The sequence below is a fragment of the Fringilla coelebs genome (genome assembly GCF_963513975.1).
Source record: "Fringilla coelebs genome assembly, chromosome: 30".
NCBI lineage: Eukaryota > Metazoa > Chordata > Aves > Passeriformes > Fringillidae > Fringilla > Fringilla coelebs.
The window spans coordinates 1,002,325-1,017,454 of record NC_140056.1 but is presented as its reverse complement, the minus strand read 5'-3'; the positions used below and the strand labels follow the sequence as shown (position 1 = coordinate 1,017,454).

General features: G+C 68.3%; 1 protein-coding gene across 1 annotated transcript; it reads left to right on the top strand.

Annotated features, from left to right (window-relative positions):
- Positions 1-3,292: 3,292 nt before the first annotated feature.
- Positions 3,293-13,841, top strand: PMEL (premelanosome protein). Its single transcript, XM_084223659.1, has 12 exons — positions 3,293-3,389; positions 5,635-5,766; positions 6,376-6,522; positions 7,244-7,369; positions 8,372-8,533; positions 9,383-9,766; positions 10,474-10,785; positions 10,898-11,290; positions 11,381-11,465; positions 11,552-11,754; positions 12,406-12,496; positions 13,594-13,841. The coding sequence occupies exons 1-12, from the start codon at positions 3,326-3,328 to the stop codon at positions 13,757-13,759; spliced, it is 2,265 nt and encodes a 754-aa protein (XP_084079785.1). The 5' UTR covers positions 3,293-3,325; the 3' UTR covers positions 13,760-13,841.
- Positions 13,842-15,130: the final 1,289 nt, after the last annotated feature.

The window sequence follows — 15,130 nt, the reverse complement described above, 5'->3', positions numbered from 1 at the left end:
GGTGTTCTCGGGGGTCCCCGGGGGTGTCTCGGGGTCCGGGGTGTCCCCGGTGGGGATATCCGAGTGGGGGAGGGGCTCCCGGGGGTCCCTGAGGGTCCCCGGTGGGGATATCCGGGTGGGGGAGGGGCTCCGGGGGTCCCTGAAGGTCCCCGGGGGTCCCGGTGGGGATATCCGGGTGGGGGAGGGGCTCCCGGGGGGATCCTGGGGGTCCCTGAGGGTCCCCGGTGGGGATATCCGGGTGGGGGAGGGGGTTCTGGGGGTTCCTAAGGGTCCCCGGGGGTCCCGGTGGGGATACCCGAGTGGGGGAGGGGCTCCCGGGGGGGTTCTGGGGATCCCCGGGGGTCCCGGTAGGGATCTCCGGGATGGGGGAGGGGCTCCGGAGGTGTCCCGGTGGGGATATCCGGGATGGGGGAGGGGCTCCGGGGGTCCCTGAGGGTCCCCGGTGGGGATATCCGGGTGGGGGAGGGGCTCCCGTGGGTCCCCGAGGGTCCCGGTGGGGATATCCGGGTGGGGGAGGGGGTTCCGGGGGTCCCGGTGGGGATATCCGGGTGGGGGAGGGGCTCCGGGGGTGTCCCCGGGCCCGGGGGTGTCCCTGGGAGGGTCGCGGGTGTCCCGGGGGGGGTTCTGGGTGTCCCCGGGGGTCCCGGGGGGGGTCCCTGGGGGTCCCGAGCGCCGCCGCGTCCCCCCCGCTCCCGCCAAAGCCGCGGCGGCCCCGCCCGCGCCGCTTCCCGCCTTTCCGCCGGCCACGCCCCCCGCGCCGCCGGCCATTGGCTGAGAGGGGCGTGACGTCACCGGAGACGCGGGAGATCCCTTAAAGAGATAGTGACACTACCGGGGAGCGGCAACGGGGACAGGGATGGGGACACTGGGGACAGGGATGGGGACAGGGGACACTGGGGGCGGGGATGGGGACACTGGGGACAGGGACAGGGGACACTGGGGACAGGGACAGGGGCAGGGGACAGGGATGGGGACAGGGATGGGGACAGGGATGGGAACACTGGGGACAGGGACAGGGGACACTGGGGACAGGGACAGGGGACACTGGGGACAGGGACAGGGGACAGGGATGGGGACATTGGGGACTGGGACAGGGGCAAGGACAGGGACCGGGACAAGGACAGGGGACTGGAACAGGGGATGGGGACAGGGAAAGGGAGGGGGACAGTGACAGGGGACAGGGATGGGGACAGGGATGGGGACATTGGGGACCAGGACAGGAGACAGAGACAGGGGACAGGGACAGGGAGCAGAACCGGGAATTGGAATCGGGACAGACACCGGGACCGGGGATGGGATCAGAACTTTCGGGACAGGGCCCGGGGATTGGGACCGGAACCGGGACCGAGGACAGGGACAGGAACCAGGACAGGGACAGGGACAGGGACAGGGACAGGGACAGGGACAGGGATTGGGACCGGGATTGGGATTGGGACTGAGACCGGGACCGGGATAAGGACGGGATCGGGGTCAGGACCGGGCATTGGGATCCGAACCGGGACCGGGACCGGGGACAGGGACAGGGACAGGAACCGGGATTGGGGACCGGGACAGGGACAGAGACAGGAGACAGGAACTGGGACAGGGACAGGGACAGGGACAGGAGACAGGGACCAGGACCGGGACCGGGACAGGAACCGGGATTGGGATTGAGACTGAGACCGGGACCGGGATAAGGATGGGATCGGGGTCAGGACCGGGCATTAGGATCCGAACCGGGACCGGGACAGGAACCGGGACAGGGACCGGGACAGGGACCGGGACAGGGACCGGGACAGGGACAGGGACAGGGACAGGGACAGGGACAGGGACAGGGACCGGGACAGGGACCGGGACCGGGATGGGCTCGGGCTCGGTCCCGGGATGCTCGGCCAGCGGCTGGACCGGACACCGGCCCCGGGACGGCGCCGCGGGCTGCGGCCAGACCACAACCGGCCACACGGGGGTCACGGGGAGCGGCCCGGGGGTCACGGGGCTCTCCGGGGGTCACGGGGCTCTCCGGGGGTCACGGGGCTCGCCGCACACGCGGCCCGCACGAGCGCACCGGGACAGCCCCGGGGGCACGGAAACGGCCGGAGCAGGAAAGATCGGGGACCCCCGGTGTCACCCCCCGGGATCGGGGACCCCCCGTGTGTCACCCACCGGGATCGGGGACCCCCCGTGTCACACCCCGGGATCGGGGTCCCCCCTGTGCCATCGGGGACCCCCGGTGTCACCCCCCGGGATCGGGGACCCCCGGTGTCACCCCCGGGATCGGGGACCCCCTGTGACATCGGGGTCCCCCCCGTGTCACCCCCCGGGATCGGGGTCCCCCTGTGACATCGGGGTCCCCCTGCAAGTGCAGAATTGGGGGACCCCTCCCCCTTTTTGTCATGATCGGGGTCCCCCAGTGTCACCCACCGGGATCGGGGTCCCCCCATGTCCCCCCCGGGATTGAGGACCCCCCTCTGTGGACCCCCCAAATTCGGGGTCCCCTCCGCGTCACCCACCAGGATTGGCGTCCCCACCCCCCTCGATGCCACACTGGGGGTCCCCCACTCTCACTGGGGACCCCCTTGAGTGCCAACTCGGGGGTCCCCCCCTTTTTTTGCCTTCCCACGCTGTCCCCCCATAACTGTCACCGCCCCCAGCCCACGGGACCCCCCAAAATCCCGAATAACCCCAAAAATAACCCCCAAAAAATCCCAAATAACCCCAAATAATCCCAAATCCCCCATCCCTGGGGTCTCCAGGATGGGGGGGACCGCCCCCCAAAACCCCCAAACCGAGCTGGGGGGGATCCCCATGTCCCTCCCACCCCCCAAAACCCCCAAACCGAGCTGGGAGGGGGATCCCCATGTCCCCCCTACCCACCAAAACTCTGGGGGGGTCCCCATGTCCCCCCCAAACCGAGCTGGGGGGGATCCCCACGTCCCCCCAACCCACCAAAACCATGGGGGGAGGGATCCCCATGTCCCCCCCACCCCCCAAAACCCCCAAACCGAGCTGGGAGGGGGATCCCCATGTCGCCCCCAACCCACCAAAACTCTGGGGGGGTCCCCATGTCCCCCCCATACCGAGCTGGGGGGGATCCCCACGTCCCCCCCACCCCCCAAACCGAGCTGGGGGGAGGGGTCCCCACGTCCCCACCCCCTCCCCCACACCGTGTGACCGCGGGTGGCCCCACGTGGGAATGAGGGGGGGGATGGGGGCGGTCCCTGCGTCCCCCCCTTTTTGGGGGGGGCGTGGTTATGCAAATGAGCGCCCCCTTTTTCTGTCGCTGTCGCCGTCGCTGTCGCCTCTGCCCCGGCCGTGCCGAGCGAGGGGGGAGACGAGCGGGGACACCATGAGGGGGTTCGGGGCCGTGGCGGTTTTGGGGACCCTCCTGCTCCTGGCTGAGGCTCAGCGACGTAAGTCGGGGTTTTTTTGGGGGGCGGGGGGCGTCCCGAGTCTCATCCTGGGGGGGTTTTGGGGTGCAGAGCCCCCCCTTAAAGGGAAATCCTTCGTGGAGCTGGGTTGCACCCCGATATTCCCCCTTGAGGGGGGGTTTGGGGTGTCTCGGGGTGGTTTTGGGGTCTCTCGGGGTGGTTTTGGGGTTTCTGGGGTGGTTTTGGGGTCTCTCGGGGTGGTTTTGGGGTGTCTCGGGGGTGGTTTTGGGGTTTCTGGGGTGGTTTTGGGGTGTCTCGGGGTGGTTTTGGGGTGTCTCGGGGTGGTTTTGGGGTTTCTGGGGTGGTTTTGGGGTGTCTCGGGGATGGTTTTGGGGTTTCTGGGGTGGTTTTGGGGTGTCTCGGGGTGGTTTTGGGGTTTCTGGGGTGGTTTTGGGGTGTCTCGGGGTGGTTTTGGGGTTTCTGGGGTGGTTTTGGGGTGTCTCGGGGTGGTTTTGGGGTGTCTGGGGGTGGTTTTGGGGTGTCTCGGAGTGGTTTTGGGATCCCCGGGGGTAGTTGGGGGGTGAGGGGTTGGGGTTGGGGTCTCTCTGGAATTGGGGGGCGCGCGGCCCCGCTCTCCCTTCCCATGGGGGGGACCCCGTTTTTTGAGTGGGGGGGGGAAGTGGCAGCCCCGCGTGAGGGGGGCGACAGGGGGGAGCTGAGAGACCCCTGAAAATGGGGGGACAGGGGGGACTCTGCAGCCCCCCGACCCCGGGGGAACCTGGCAGCCCCCCGACACTGGGGGGTCACAGGGGACTCTGAAGCCCCCCGACATTGGGGGTACCTGGCAGCCCCCCGACTCTGAGGGGACAAGGGGGACTCTGCAGCCCCCCGATTTTGGGGGGACTCTGCAGCCCCCCAAGACTCGGGGGACTGGGGAAAATCTGCAGCCCCCCGATATTGGGGGGACTCTGCAGCCCCCCGACCCTGGGGTGATCTGGCAGCCCCCGACCCTGCAGGGACTCTGCAGCCCCCCGACTCTGGGGGGACTCTGCAGCCCCCCAAGACTCGGGGGACAGGGGGGACTCTGCAGCCCCCCGACCCCGGGGTGACCTGGCAGCCCCCCAACCCTGATGGGACTCTGCAGCCCCCCGATATTGGGGGGACTCTGCAGCCCCCCGACCCTGGGGTGATCTGGCAGCCCCCCGACCCTCGAGGATCCTGGCAGCCCCCCAACCCTGAGGGGACTTTGGAGCCCCCCGATATTGGGGGGACTCTGCAGCCCCCCGACCCTGGGGGGAATTTTGCAGCCCCCCGACCCCTGGGTGACTCTGCAGCCCCCCGACCCCGGGATGACCCTGCAGCCCCCCGACCCCGGGGGGATCCGGGGGTGCCCTCCCCGTCCCGTCGGTGCCGTCCCGGCCCGGCCCGGCCCGGCTCAGCTGAGCGTCACATGAAAGGGCTTTGGGGCCATGTGACGGCTTTGCCCCGCGCGTGGCTTGGCCCGAGCTCCGTCACGCGGCCCCCGGGTCCCCCCCGGATCCCCCCCGGTCCCCCCAGGGTCCCCCCAGGGTCGGGAGGACACCCCGGGGGTGGGGGGGGCAGAGGGGGATGTGGGGAGACACTTGGGGGGGGGGACTTGGGGACCTCACTGAGCCCCGCGAGTTGGGGACGTTGGGGACCTGGAAATGTCCTGAGAGTGGGGGACATGGGGGGACCTGACAGCCCCCCGAAAATTGGGGACACGGGGGACACGTGGGACCTCTGATCCCCCCGAGAATGGGGACGTTGGGGACCTAAAAATGTCCTGAGAGTGGGGGACATGGGGGGCCTGACAGCCCCCCGAAAATTGGGGACACGGGGGATGTGACAACCTCCCGAGAATGGGGGACACGGGGGACACGAGGGACCCCTCATCCCCCTGAGCGTAAGGGACATGTTGGGGACATGATGTCCCCCAGAAATAGGGACATGGGGGGACGTGACAACCCCCCGAAAATGGGGACATGGGGGACACAAGGGAGCCTTCATCCCCCTGAGCTTAAGGGACATGTTGGGGACACGATGCTCCCCAAAAATGGGGGACATGGGGGGACATGACAACCCCCTAAAAATGGGGACATGGGGGACACGTGGGACCCCTCATCCCCCTGAGCTTAAGGGACATGGGGGGACGTGACAACCCCCCGAAAATGGGGACACGCGGGACATGAAAAACCCCCGAAAATGGGGACAGGGGGGACACGGGGGACACCCCTGAGCGCGGGTGTCGCTGTCGCTGTCCCCGCAGGAGCCGCCGGCCGCAGCCCCGGCCGGAGCCGCGGGCGGAGCCCGGCGTGGAGCGGGCGGCCGGCGCCGTTCGGCACCTGGGACACGGCGCTGTACCCGCCCTGGCAGCGGGACAGCCGCGACTGCTGGCGAGGTGAGTGCCACCCCCGGGCTGCCCGTGTCACCCACCTGGAGTGGCTGTGTCACCCACCTGGGCTGCCCGTGTCACCTGTCCGGGTTGGCCGTGTCACCCACCCGGAGGGGCCGTGTCACCCACCCAGGCTGGCTGTGTCACTGGTTGGGTCCAGCCATGTCACCCACCCGGGCTGGCCGTGTCACCCACCCACAGTGACCGTGTCACCCACCCAGACTGGTTGTGTCACCGGGGGGGTCCGGCCGTGTCACTGAGCCCCACCCCGATGGTGTCCCCGACACGTGCTGGCTGCGCCACCCACCCGGACCAGCCGTGTCACCTGTCCAGGCTGGCCGTGTCACCCACCTGGGATGGCTCTGTCACCCATCCGACCTGGCTCTGTCACCCATTCAGGGTGGCGATGTCACCTCCCCGGGGATGGCCGTGTCACTGACCGTCCCCGCTGTTGTCCCCGCGCAGGTGGCGATGTCACCTGCCCGGGCTGGCCGTGTCCCTGACCGCCCCCCGCTGTTGTCCCTGCCCGGGCTGGCCGTGTCCCTGACCGTCCCCGCTGTTGTCCCTGCCCGGGCTGGCCGTGTCACTGATGTCCCCGCTGTTGTCCCCGCGCAGGTGGCGATGTCACCTTCGACATCAGCAATGACGCGCCGACGCTGGCGGGCGCCCAGGCCACCTTCTCCATCGCGCTGCGCCTCCCGCGCACGCAGAGCGCGCTGCCCGACGGCCGCGTGGTCTGGGGGCAGAACTGCACCGTCAACGGTCTGGGAGCCCCGAAAGCACCCCGAAAGCACCCCAAAACCATCCTGAATCCATCCTGAAACTGCCCCAAACCATCCTAAACCATCCTGAAACCATCCTGAAACCGCCCCAAACCATCCTGAAACCATCCTGAACCTACCCAAAACCACCCTGAATCCATCCTGAAACCGCCCCAAACCATCCCAAACCATCCCAAAACCATCCTGAAACCGCCCCAAACCACCCTGAAACCATCCTGAAACTGCCCCAAACCATCCCAAACCATCCCAAACCATCCCAAAACCACCCTGAAACCATCCTGAAACCACCCTGAAACTGCCCCAAACCATCCCAAACCATCCTGAAACCACCCTGAAACCATCCTGAATCCATCCTGAACCTACCCAAAACTATCCTGAAACCATCCTGAACCTACCCAAAACCATTCCAAACCACCCCAAACCATCCTGAAACCACCCCAAACCATCCTGAAACCATCCTGAAACCATCCCAAACCACCCTGAAACCATCCCAAACCATCCCAAACCACCCTGAAACCATCTTGAAACCACCCCAAACCACCCCAAACCATCCTGAAACCACCCCAAACCACCCCAAACCATCCTGAAACCATCCCAAACCACCCTAAAACACCCCAAAACCATCCCCTACCGCCCTGAAACACCCCAAAACCCCAGGGTCCCCTCACCCCCGGTGTCCCCTAAGCCCGGTGTCCCCACAGGCACGCGGGTGACACAAGGGGACCCGGTGTTCCCGGAGCAGCCGGACGCCACCGGGACCTTCCCGGACGGGCAGCCCCTGCCCCGGGGCCGGCGGGGCAAGTTCGTCTACGTCTGGTGGACCTGGGGTGAGTGACGGTGGCACCGCGTGTCCCCGGGGTGGCACTGACCCCTAGGGTGGCACCGCGTGTCCCTTGGGTGGCACCGCGTGTCCCCAGGGTGGCACTGACTCCTGGGGTGGCACCGCGTGTCCCCGGGGTGGCACCGCGTGTCCCTGGGGTGGCACCGCGTGTCCCCGGGGTGGCACCGACCCCCTGGGGCGGCACCGCGTGTCTCCGAGGTGGCACCGCGTGTCCCTGGGGTGGCACCGCGTGTCCCCGGGGTGGCACTGACACCCTGTGGTGGCACCGACCTCCTGTGGTGGCACCGCGTGTCTCCGAGGTGGCACTGACCCCTGGGGTGACACCGCGTGTTCCCGGGGTGGCACCGACCCCCTGTGGTGGCACCGACCCCCTGTGGTGGCCCCGGGTGTCCCCGGGGTGGCACCGACCCCCTGTGGTGGCACCGACCCCCTGTGGTGGCCCCGGGTGTCCCCGGGGTGGCACCGCGTGTCCCCGGGGTGGCACTGACCCCTGGGGTGGCACCGCGTGTCCCCGGGGTGGCACTGACCCCTGTGGTGACACCGACCCCTGTGGTGGCACTGACCCCTGTGGTGGCACCGCGCACCCCTGGGGTGACACCGCGCGTCCCCGGGGTGGCACCGACACCCTGTGGTGACACCGACCCCCTGTGGTGGCACCGCGTGTCCCCGAGGTGGCACCGACCCCCTGTGGTGGCATCGATGCCGTTTTGGTGGCACTGACCACGCTGTGGTGGCAGTGTCCCCGCTGTCCCCATGGTGGCAGTGTCCCCACGGTGGCACTGTCCCCATTGTGGTGGCGCTGTCCCCGCTGTCCCCAGGGCGGTACTGGCAGGTGCTGGGTGGGATGTCCCTGCAGTGGTGGCACTGTCCCCATTGTGGTGGCGCTGTCCCCGCTGTCCCCAGGGCGGTACTGGCAGGTGCTGGGTGGGATGTCCCTGCAGTGGTGGCAGTGTCCCCACAGTGGTGGCGCTGTCCCCGCTGTCCCCAGGGCGGTACTGGCAGGTGCTGGACGGGCCGGTGTCGCAGCTGACGGTGGACACGGCGGGGGTGGCACTCGGCTCCTACACCATGGAGGTGACAGTCTACCACTCCCGGGGGCGACAGAAGTTTGTCCCCATCGGCCACGGCAGCAGCCAGTTCACTGTCACCGGTGGGTGACACCGGGACACCGGGGAGACACCGGGCGGACAGGGGGAGGGTGACACGGGGACACCGGGGGAACACGGGGAGGGTGATACGGGGACACTGAGGGGACATGGGGACACCAGGGGGGAACAAAGGGGTGACACAGGACACGAGGGGGGGCACGGGGAGGGTGACACGGGGACACTGAGGGGACACGGTGGGGGGGGCAGCAGGGCACAGGGTCGGGGTTTGGGGTGGGGGTGGGGGAGGGTTATGGGTGCAGGTGACACCGGGTGCAAGTGACACTGGCTGCAGGTGACACCGTGCACAGGTGACACTGGGCACAGGTGACCCTGGCTGTAGATGACAGTGCAGGTGACACCGGGCACGAGTGACACTGGCTGTAGGTGACACCGGGCACAGGTGACACTGGCTGTAGCTGACAGTGCAGGTGACACCGTGCACAGGTGACACTGGCTGTAGGTGACACTGGCTGTAAGTGACAGAGAGTGCAGGTGACACTGGCTGTAGCTGACACTGGTTGTAGATGACAGTGCAGGTGACACTGGCTGCAGGTGACACCGTGCACAGGTGACACCGCGTGCCACTGCTCCATCTCCCGCTCACTCCCCTGCGTGTCCCCGTGCTGTCCCCACACTGTCCCCACGCTGTCCCCACGCTGTCCCCACGCTGTCCCCCACCCTCACCGCATCCCCGCGCTGTCCCCACACTGTCCCCCACCCTCACCACATCCCCGCGCTGTCCCCACGCTGTCCCCACACTGTCCCCACTCTGTCCCTCACCCTCACCGCATCCCCGCGCTGTCCCCACACTGTCCCCTCACCCTCACCACATCCCCGCGCTGTCCCCACAGACCAAATCCCCCTCTCGGTGGACGTGTCGCAGCTGCAGGACGCGGTGACAAGCGACGGTCGCTTCGTGCGGAACCGCGCGGTGGCGTTCGCCGTGCGGCTGCACGACCCGAGCCGTTACCTGCGCCACGCCGACGTGTCCTACTCGTGGGACTTCGGTGACAGCAGCGGGACATTGATCTCGCGCAGCGCCACCGTCACCCACACCTACCTGGAGAGCGGCACCTTCTCGGCCCGCCTGGTGCTCCAGGCCGCCATCCCGCTCAGCCCCTGCGGGCCCAGCACGGCCGCCGCCACCACCGGCGGGGCCACCGCGCCCGCCGCCACCACCGCCACCGCCACCACCCCCGGTGGGGCAGCGAGCACGGCGGCGGCGGCCAGCACCGGTAAGGGGGAGGGGGGCTGGGTGTGTCGCCGGGGGGTGTGGGACAGCACGGGGTCGCGCCACCCCGTAATTTGTGGGTTTGGTGTCACCTTGGTCCCCCAGAGCTGCCACAATGCATAGAGTGTGTCACCAGTGTCGCCTCAGCCCCCAGAGCCACCACAATGCATAGCGTGTGTCACCAGTGTCCCCTCACCCCAAAATGAGTGTCGCCAATGTCCCCTCAACCCCCAGAGCCACCCCACCCCGTAATTAATGTCCCCAATGTCCTCTCACCTCCCAGAGGCACCCCAAGTCATAGCGTGTGTCCCCAATGTCCCCTCACCCCAGACTGAGTGTCCCCAATGTCCCCCCATCCCCCAGAGCCACCACAATCCATAGCGTGTGTCACCAGTGTCCCCCCACCCCAGACTGAGTGTCCCCAGTGTCCCCCACCACCCCCCAGAGACCCCCAGTGTCACCTAAGGGGACACGGAGCACCCCGGACACTGCAACTGGGGGGTCCCAAACCAGAGGTGACCCCAGCCCAGTCTCTGGGGGGATCCCGGTGACCCCAGCCCAGAATCGGGGGGTCCCGGGGTGACCCCAGCCCGGTCCCTGGGGGGGATCCCGGGGGTGACCCCAGCCCGGCCTCTGGGGGGATCCCGGGGGTGACCCCAGCCCGGTCCCTGGGGGGGATCCCGGGTGACCCCAGCCCCGCTCTCCCCGCAGCCCCCGCAGCCTCGGGGGAGCCGGCGGAGCCCACGGGGGGCTCGGCTGCGGAACCCTCGGACCCCGCTGTCACCGAGCCTTCCGTCCCCGTTGTCACCGAGCCCTCTGTCCCCTCCGCCACCGATCCCGCCGGCACCGCCGCCGCCGAGCCCTCTGCGGCCGCTGTCACCGAGCTCTCGGTCCCCTCCGCCACCGGCCCCGCTGTCGCCGCCAGCACCGCGGCTGTCGCCTCCTCCGTGTCCCCCGCTGTCGCCACCGCGGCCGGCGACACCCCTGTCCCCGCGGTCCCCGTGGAAGGGACAGCGGCTGCAGGTGGGTGCTGGCTCGGCCCGGGGGTGGCGGCGGGGAGGTGACACTTCGGGGATGTCCCCAAGGGCTCGCTGTCCCCTCGTCCTCGCGCAGCGTTTCCCGTGTGTCCCTGCAGGTGCGGCGACAGACGGAGGAGCGGGTGATGTCACAGCTGCGGCCACAGCTGGATTGGCCACAGCTGGATCGGCCACAGCTGCGGCCACAGCTGGATCGGCCACAGCTGGATTGGCGACAGCTGGATCGGCCACAGCTGGATCAGCCCTCGCTGCCACCGCTGCGGCCACGCTCGGTGTCACGGCGGATGCCACCGTGGGAGCCACCGCTGCGTCCCTGGCCGCTGTCACAGCCGGCGCCACACCCGGAGCCACATCTGGAGCCACATCTGGCGCCACAGCTGCCGCCACAGCCCAGCCGCTGGCGCTGGTCAAGCGCCAAGCCCCGGCCGAGGAGGTGCCCGGCTGCGTCCTGTACCGCTACGGCACCTTCGCCACCCAGCTGGACATCGTCCGTGAGTCGGGGGTCCCGGGGGGGTCCGGAGGTGTCCCCAAGGTCCCACCGGGGGTGGCCGACCCCGCTGACCCCCCCTCGCCCCCCGCAGAGGGCATCGAGAGCGTGGCCATCGTGCAGGTGGTGCCCGAGGGCGGCGGCAGCAGCGTGGAGCTGACGGTGACGTGCGAGGGCGGGTGAGTGGCGACAGCGGCGACAACCGCGGCGACGGCGGCGACAGCGCCGCCGTGGTGTCCCCCAGCGCTGATGGCCGTGCCCGCAGGCTGCCCTCGGAGGTGTGCACGGTGGTGGCGGACGCCGAGTGTCGCACGGCGGAGGCGGAGTCGTGCTCGGCGGTGTCGCCGTCGCCGGGCTGCGAGCTGGTGCTGCGACAGGACTTCAACCGCAGCGGCCTCTTCTGCCTCAACGTGTCCCTGGCCAACGGCAACGGGCTGGCCGTGGCCACCACCCGCGTGGCAGTGGGAGGTGCGACACGGGGACAGGGTCCTCAGGGTCCCCTGGGTGTCCCCCGGGTGGGGCTGGGCGGTTCCTGTTCCGGGGAGGTGCGACACGGGGACAGGGTCCTCAGGGTCCCCCGGGTGTTTCCTGGGTGGGGCTGGGCGGTTTCTGTCCTCGGGGAGGTGACAGGGACACGGGAACAGGGTCCTCAATGTCCCCTGGGTGGCGCTGGGCTGTTCCTGCCCTGTCAGAGGTGGCACTGGGTCCGGGGATGTCCCCAATGTCCCCTGGCTGGGGCTGGGCTGTCCCTGCCCTGTCAGAGGTGGCGCTGGGTCCGGGGATGTCCCCAATGTCCCCCGAGTGGCGCTGGGCTGTTCCTGCCCTGTCAGAGGTGGCACTGGGTCCGGGGATGTCCCCAATGTCCCCTAGCTGGGCTGGGTGGTTCCTGCTCCGGGAGGTGACAGGGACAGGGGGACAGTGGCAGGGGGATGTCCCCAAGGAGCCCTGGTGGCACTGAGCTGTGCCAGCCCCTCCGGAGGTGACAGGGACAGGTCCCGGGGATGTCCCCAAGGAGCCCTGGTGGCACTGAGCTGTGCCAGCCCCTCCGGAGGTGACGGGGACAGGTCCCGGGGATGTCCCCAAGGAGCCCTGGTGGCACTGAGCTGTCGCTGTCCCCAGGAGCCGCCCCTGTCCCCAGCGGTCGCACCACGCTGTTCGTGGGGCTCGTGCTGGTGGCAGCCGCTCTGGGCACGGCCGCGTACACCTACAGGTGAGGGGACACCGGGGACACCAGGGGGACACCGGGGGGACCTCGGGGACACTGGGGGGATTGGGGACCCTGGGGACAGTGGGGACACTGGGGGGATTTGGGACACTGGGGACACCGGGGACACCGGGGACAGTGGGGACACTGGGGGGATTGGGGACACTGGGGACACTGGAGGGACATCGGGGACACTGGGGACACTGGGGGGATTGGGGACACTGGGGACACTGGGGGGATTGGGGACACTGGGGGCACCGGGGACACTGGGGGGATTTGGGACAGTGGGGGGACATCGGGGACACTGGGGACACTGGAGGACACCGGGGACACTGGGGGGATTGGGGACAGTGGGGACACCAGGGACAGTGGGGACACTGGGGGGACATCGGGGACACTGGGGGCACTGGGGGGATTTGGGACAGTGAGGACAACGGGGACAGTGGGGGCACTGGGGGGATTGAGGACAGTGGGGGGATTGGGGACACTGGGGGGATTTGGGACAGTGGGGACACCGGGGACACTGGGGACATTGGGGACACCGGGGGACACCGGGGACACTGGGGGGACATCGGGGACACTGGGGACACTGGGGACAGTGGGGACACTGGGGGGATTGGGGATACTGGGGGACACCGGGGACACTGGGGACACCGGGGACACCGGGGGGATTGGGGACAGTGGGGACACCAGGGACACCGGGGGGACATCGGGGACACTGGGGACACTGGGGACACTGAGGACACCGGGGACACTGGGGGGATTGGGGACACTGGGGGAATTGGGGACACCGGGGACAATGTGGACAGTGGGGACATTGGGGACACTGGGGGGGATTGGGGACACTGGGGGGATTGGGGGGTTGGGGACACTGGGGACACCGGGGACACTGGGGACACTGGGGATTGGGGACACTGGGGACACATGGGAGGGGAGCAGGGTGAGGGGACATTGGGGACATTGGGGGATTGAGGACATTGGGGACAGTGGGGACATCGAGGACACTCCCTATGGCGCAGAGGTGACACCGTGGGGTTGGGGACATCAGGGACACCCCTTGGCGAGGCGGTGACCCCGTGTCCCCCCCCGTGTCCCCTCCCCAGACGAGTCAAGCACCCGGCGCTGTCCCCAGCGCTGTCCCCCGTGTCCCCCGGCCGGCCCCGGGCGTGGCTGTCCCCAAATGTCACCGTGCGGCGGCTGCTGCAGCGCGCCCTGGGGGGGGCTCCGAGCGGCGAGAGCAGCCCCCTCCTCCGGGGCCGCTCGGTTTAGGGACCCCCGCCCCAAAAACAGCCCCCCCGAACCCCCCCGGAGGTGGGGACGGGCTTGGGGACACCGTGGTGGCCTTGGTGACACCGGGATTAAAGCTGCGATGTGCCCGCGGGGCTGGCTCCGTGTGATTTGGGGGATCCGGGGGGGTTTGGGGGGTCCTGGGGGGGTTTGGGGGGTCCTGGAGGGGTTTGGGGGGTCCTGGGGGTGTCCTGGAGGGGATTTGGGGGGATCCTGGAGGGGTTTGGGGGGTCCTGAAGGGGATTTGGGGGATCCTGGAGGGGTTTGGGGGGTCCTGAAGGGAATTTGGGGGGTCCTGAGGGGGATTGGAGGGTCCTGGGTGGGTTTGGGGGGTCCTGGAGGGGTTTGGGGGGTCCTGGATGGGATTTGGGGGATCCTGGAGGGGATTTGGGGGGTCCTGGGGGGATTTTGGAGGGTCCTGGGTGGGTTTGGGTGGTCCTGGAGGGGATTTGGGGGGTCCTGAGGGGGATTGGAGGGTCCTGGGGGTGCCTTGGAGGGGATTTGGGGGGTCCTGGGGAGGTTGGGGGGATCCTGGAGGGGTTTGGGGGGGTCTTAGAGTGAATTTGGGGGGTCCTGGATGGGATTTGGGAGGATCCTGGAGGGGTTTGGGGGGTCTTGGGGGGGTTTGGGGGGTCCTGGAGGGGATTTGGGGGGTCCTGGGGGAGTTTGGGGGGTCCTGCAGGGGCTTGGCGGGGTCCTGGAGGGGTTTGGGGGGATTTTGGGGGGCTCTGGGAGGATCCGAGAGGGTCTTGGGGTGATTTTGGGTGGATTTGGGGGGATTCTGGGGGGTTTTGGGGTGTCTGGGGGGGTCCTGGGGGAGTTTGAGGGGGATTTTGGGGGGCACTGAGGGGATCCGGGGAGGTTTTCGGGGGTCTTGGGGTGGTCCCAATAGGGAAATTTAGGGGGTCCTGGGGGGGTTTGGGGGATTTTGGGGTGTCCTGGGGGATTTTGGGGATTTTGGGGTGTCCTGGGGGATTTTGGGGATTTTGGGGTGTCCTGGGGGATTTTGGGGTGTCCTGGGGGGGTCCCGAGCAGCGAGAGCCGCCGCCTCCTCTGGGGCCGCTCGGTCTGGGGACCCCCGCCCCAAAAAAGAGACCACACCCCCTAATTTACATATTAATTAAAGAGTTCTTTGACCACATCCTCAAATTTTGTGATTTCTTAATGGCCACGCCCATAATTTCCACATATGTAATGGCCACACCCCTAATTTACATAGTAACCAAGCATCTATGTTGATCACACCCCCTCATTTCCATATAAACATATGACCATGCCCCTAATTTTAATATTAATTAAGCTCATGTCACTCTTGACCACGCCCCCTAATCTCCATAGACTTCAATGGCCACA

Bases quoted from the DNA above. Each gene is read 5' to 3' on its own strand.
- PMEL (XM_084223659.1), top strand. From the start codon at position 3,326: ATGAGGGGGTTCGGGGCCGTGGCGGTTTTGGGGACCCTCCTGCTCCTG. The intron at 5,767-6,375 runs GTGAGTGCCACC...GTCCCCGCGCAG, and splicing joins CAGCCGCGACTGCTGGCGAG to GTGGCGATGTCACCTTCGAC. The intron at 11,291-11,380 runs GTGAGTCGGGGG...CGCCCCCCGCAG, and splicing joins CACCCAGCTGGACATCGTCC to AGGGCATCGAGAGCGTGGCC.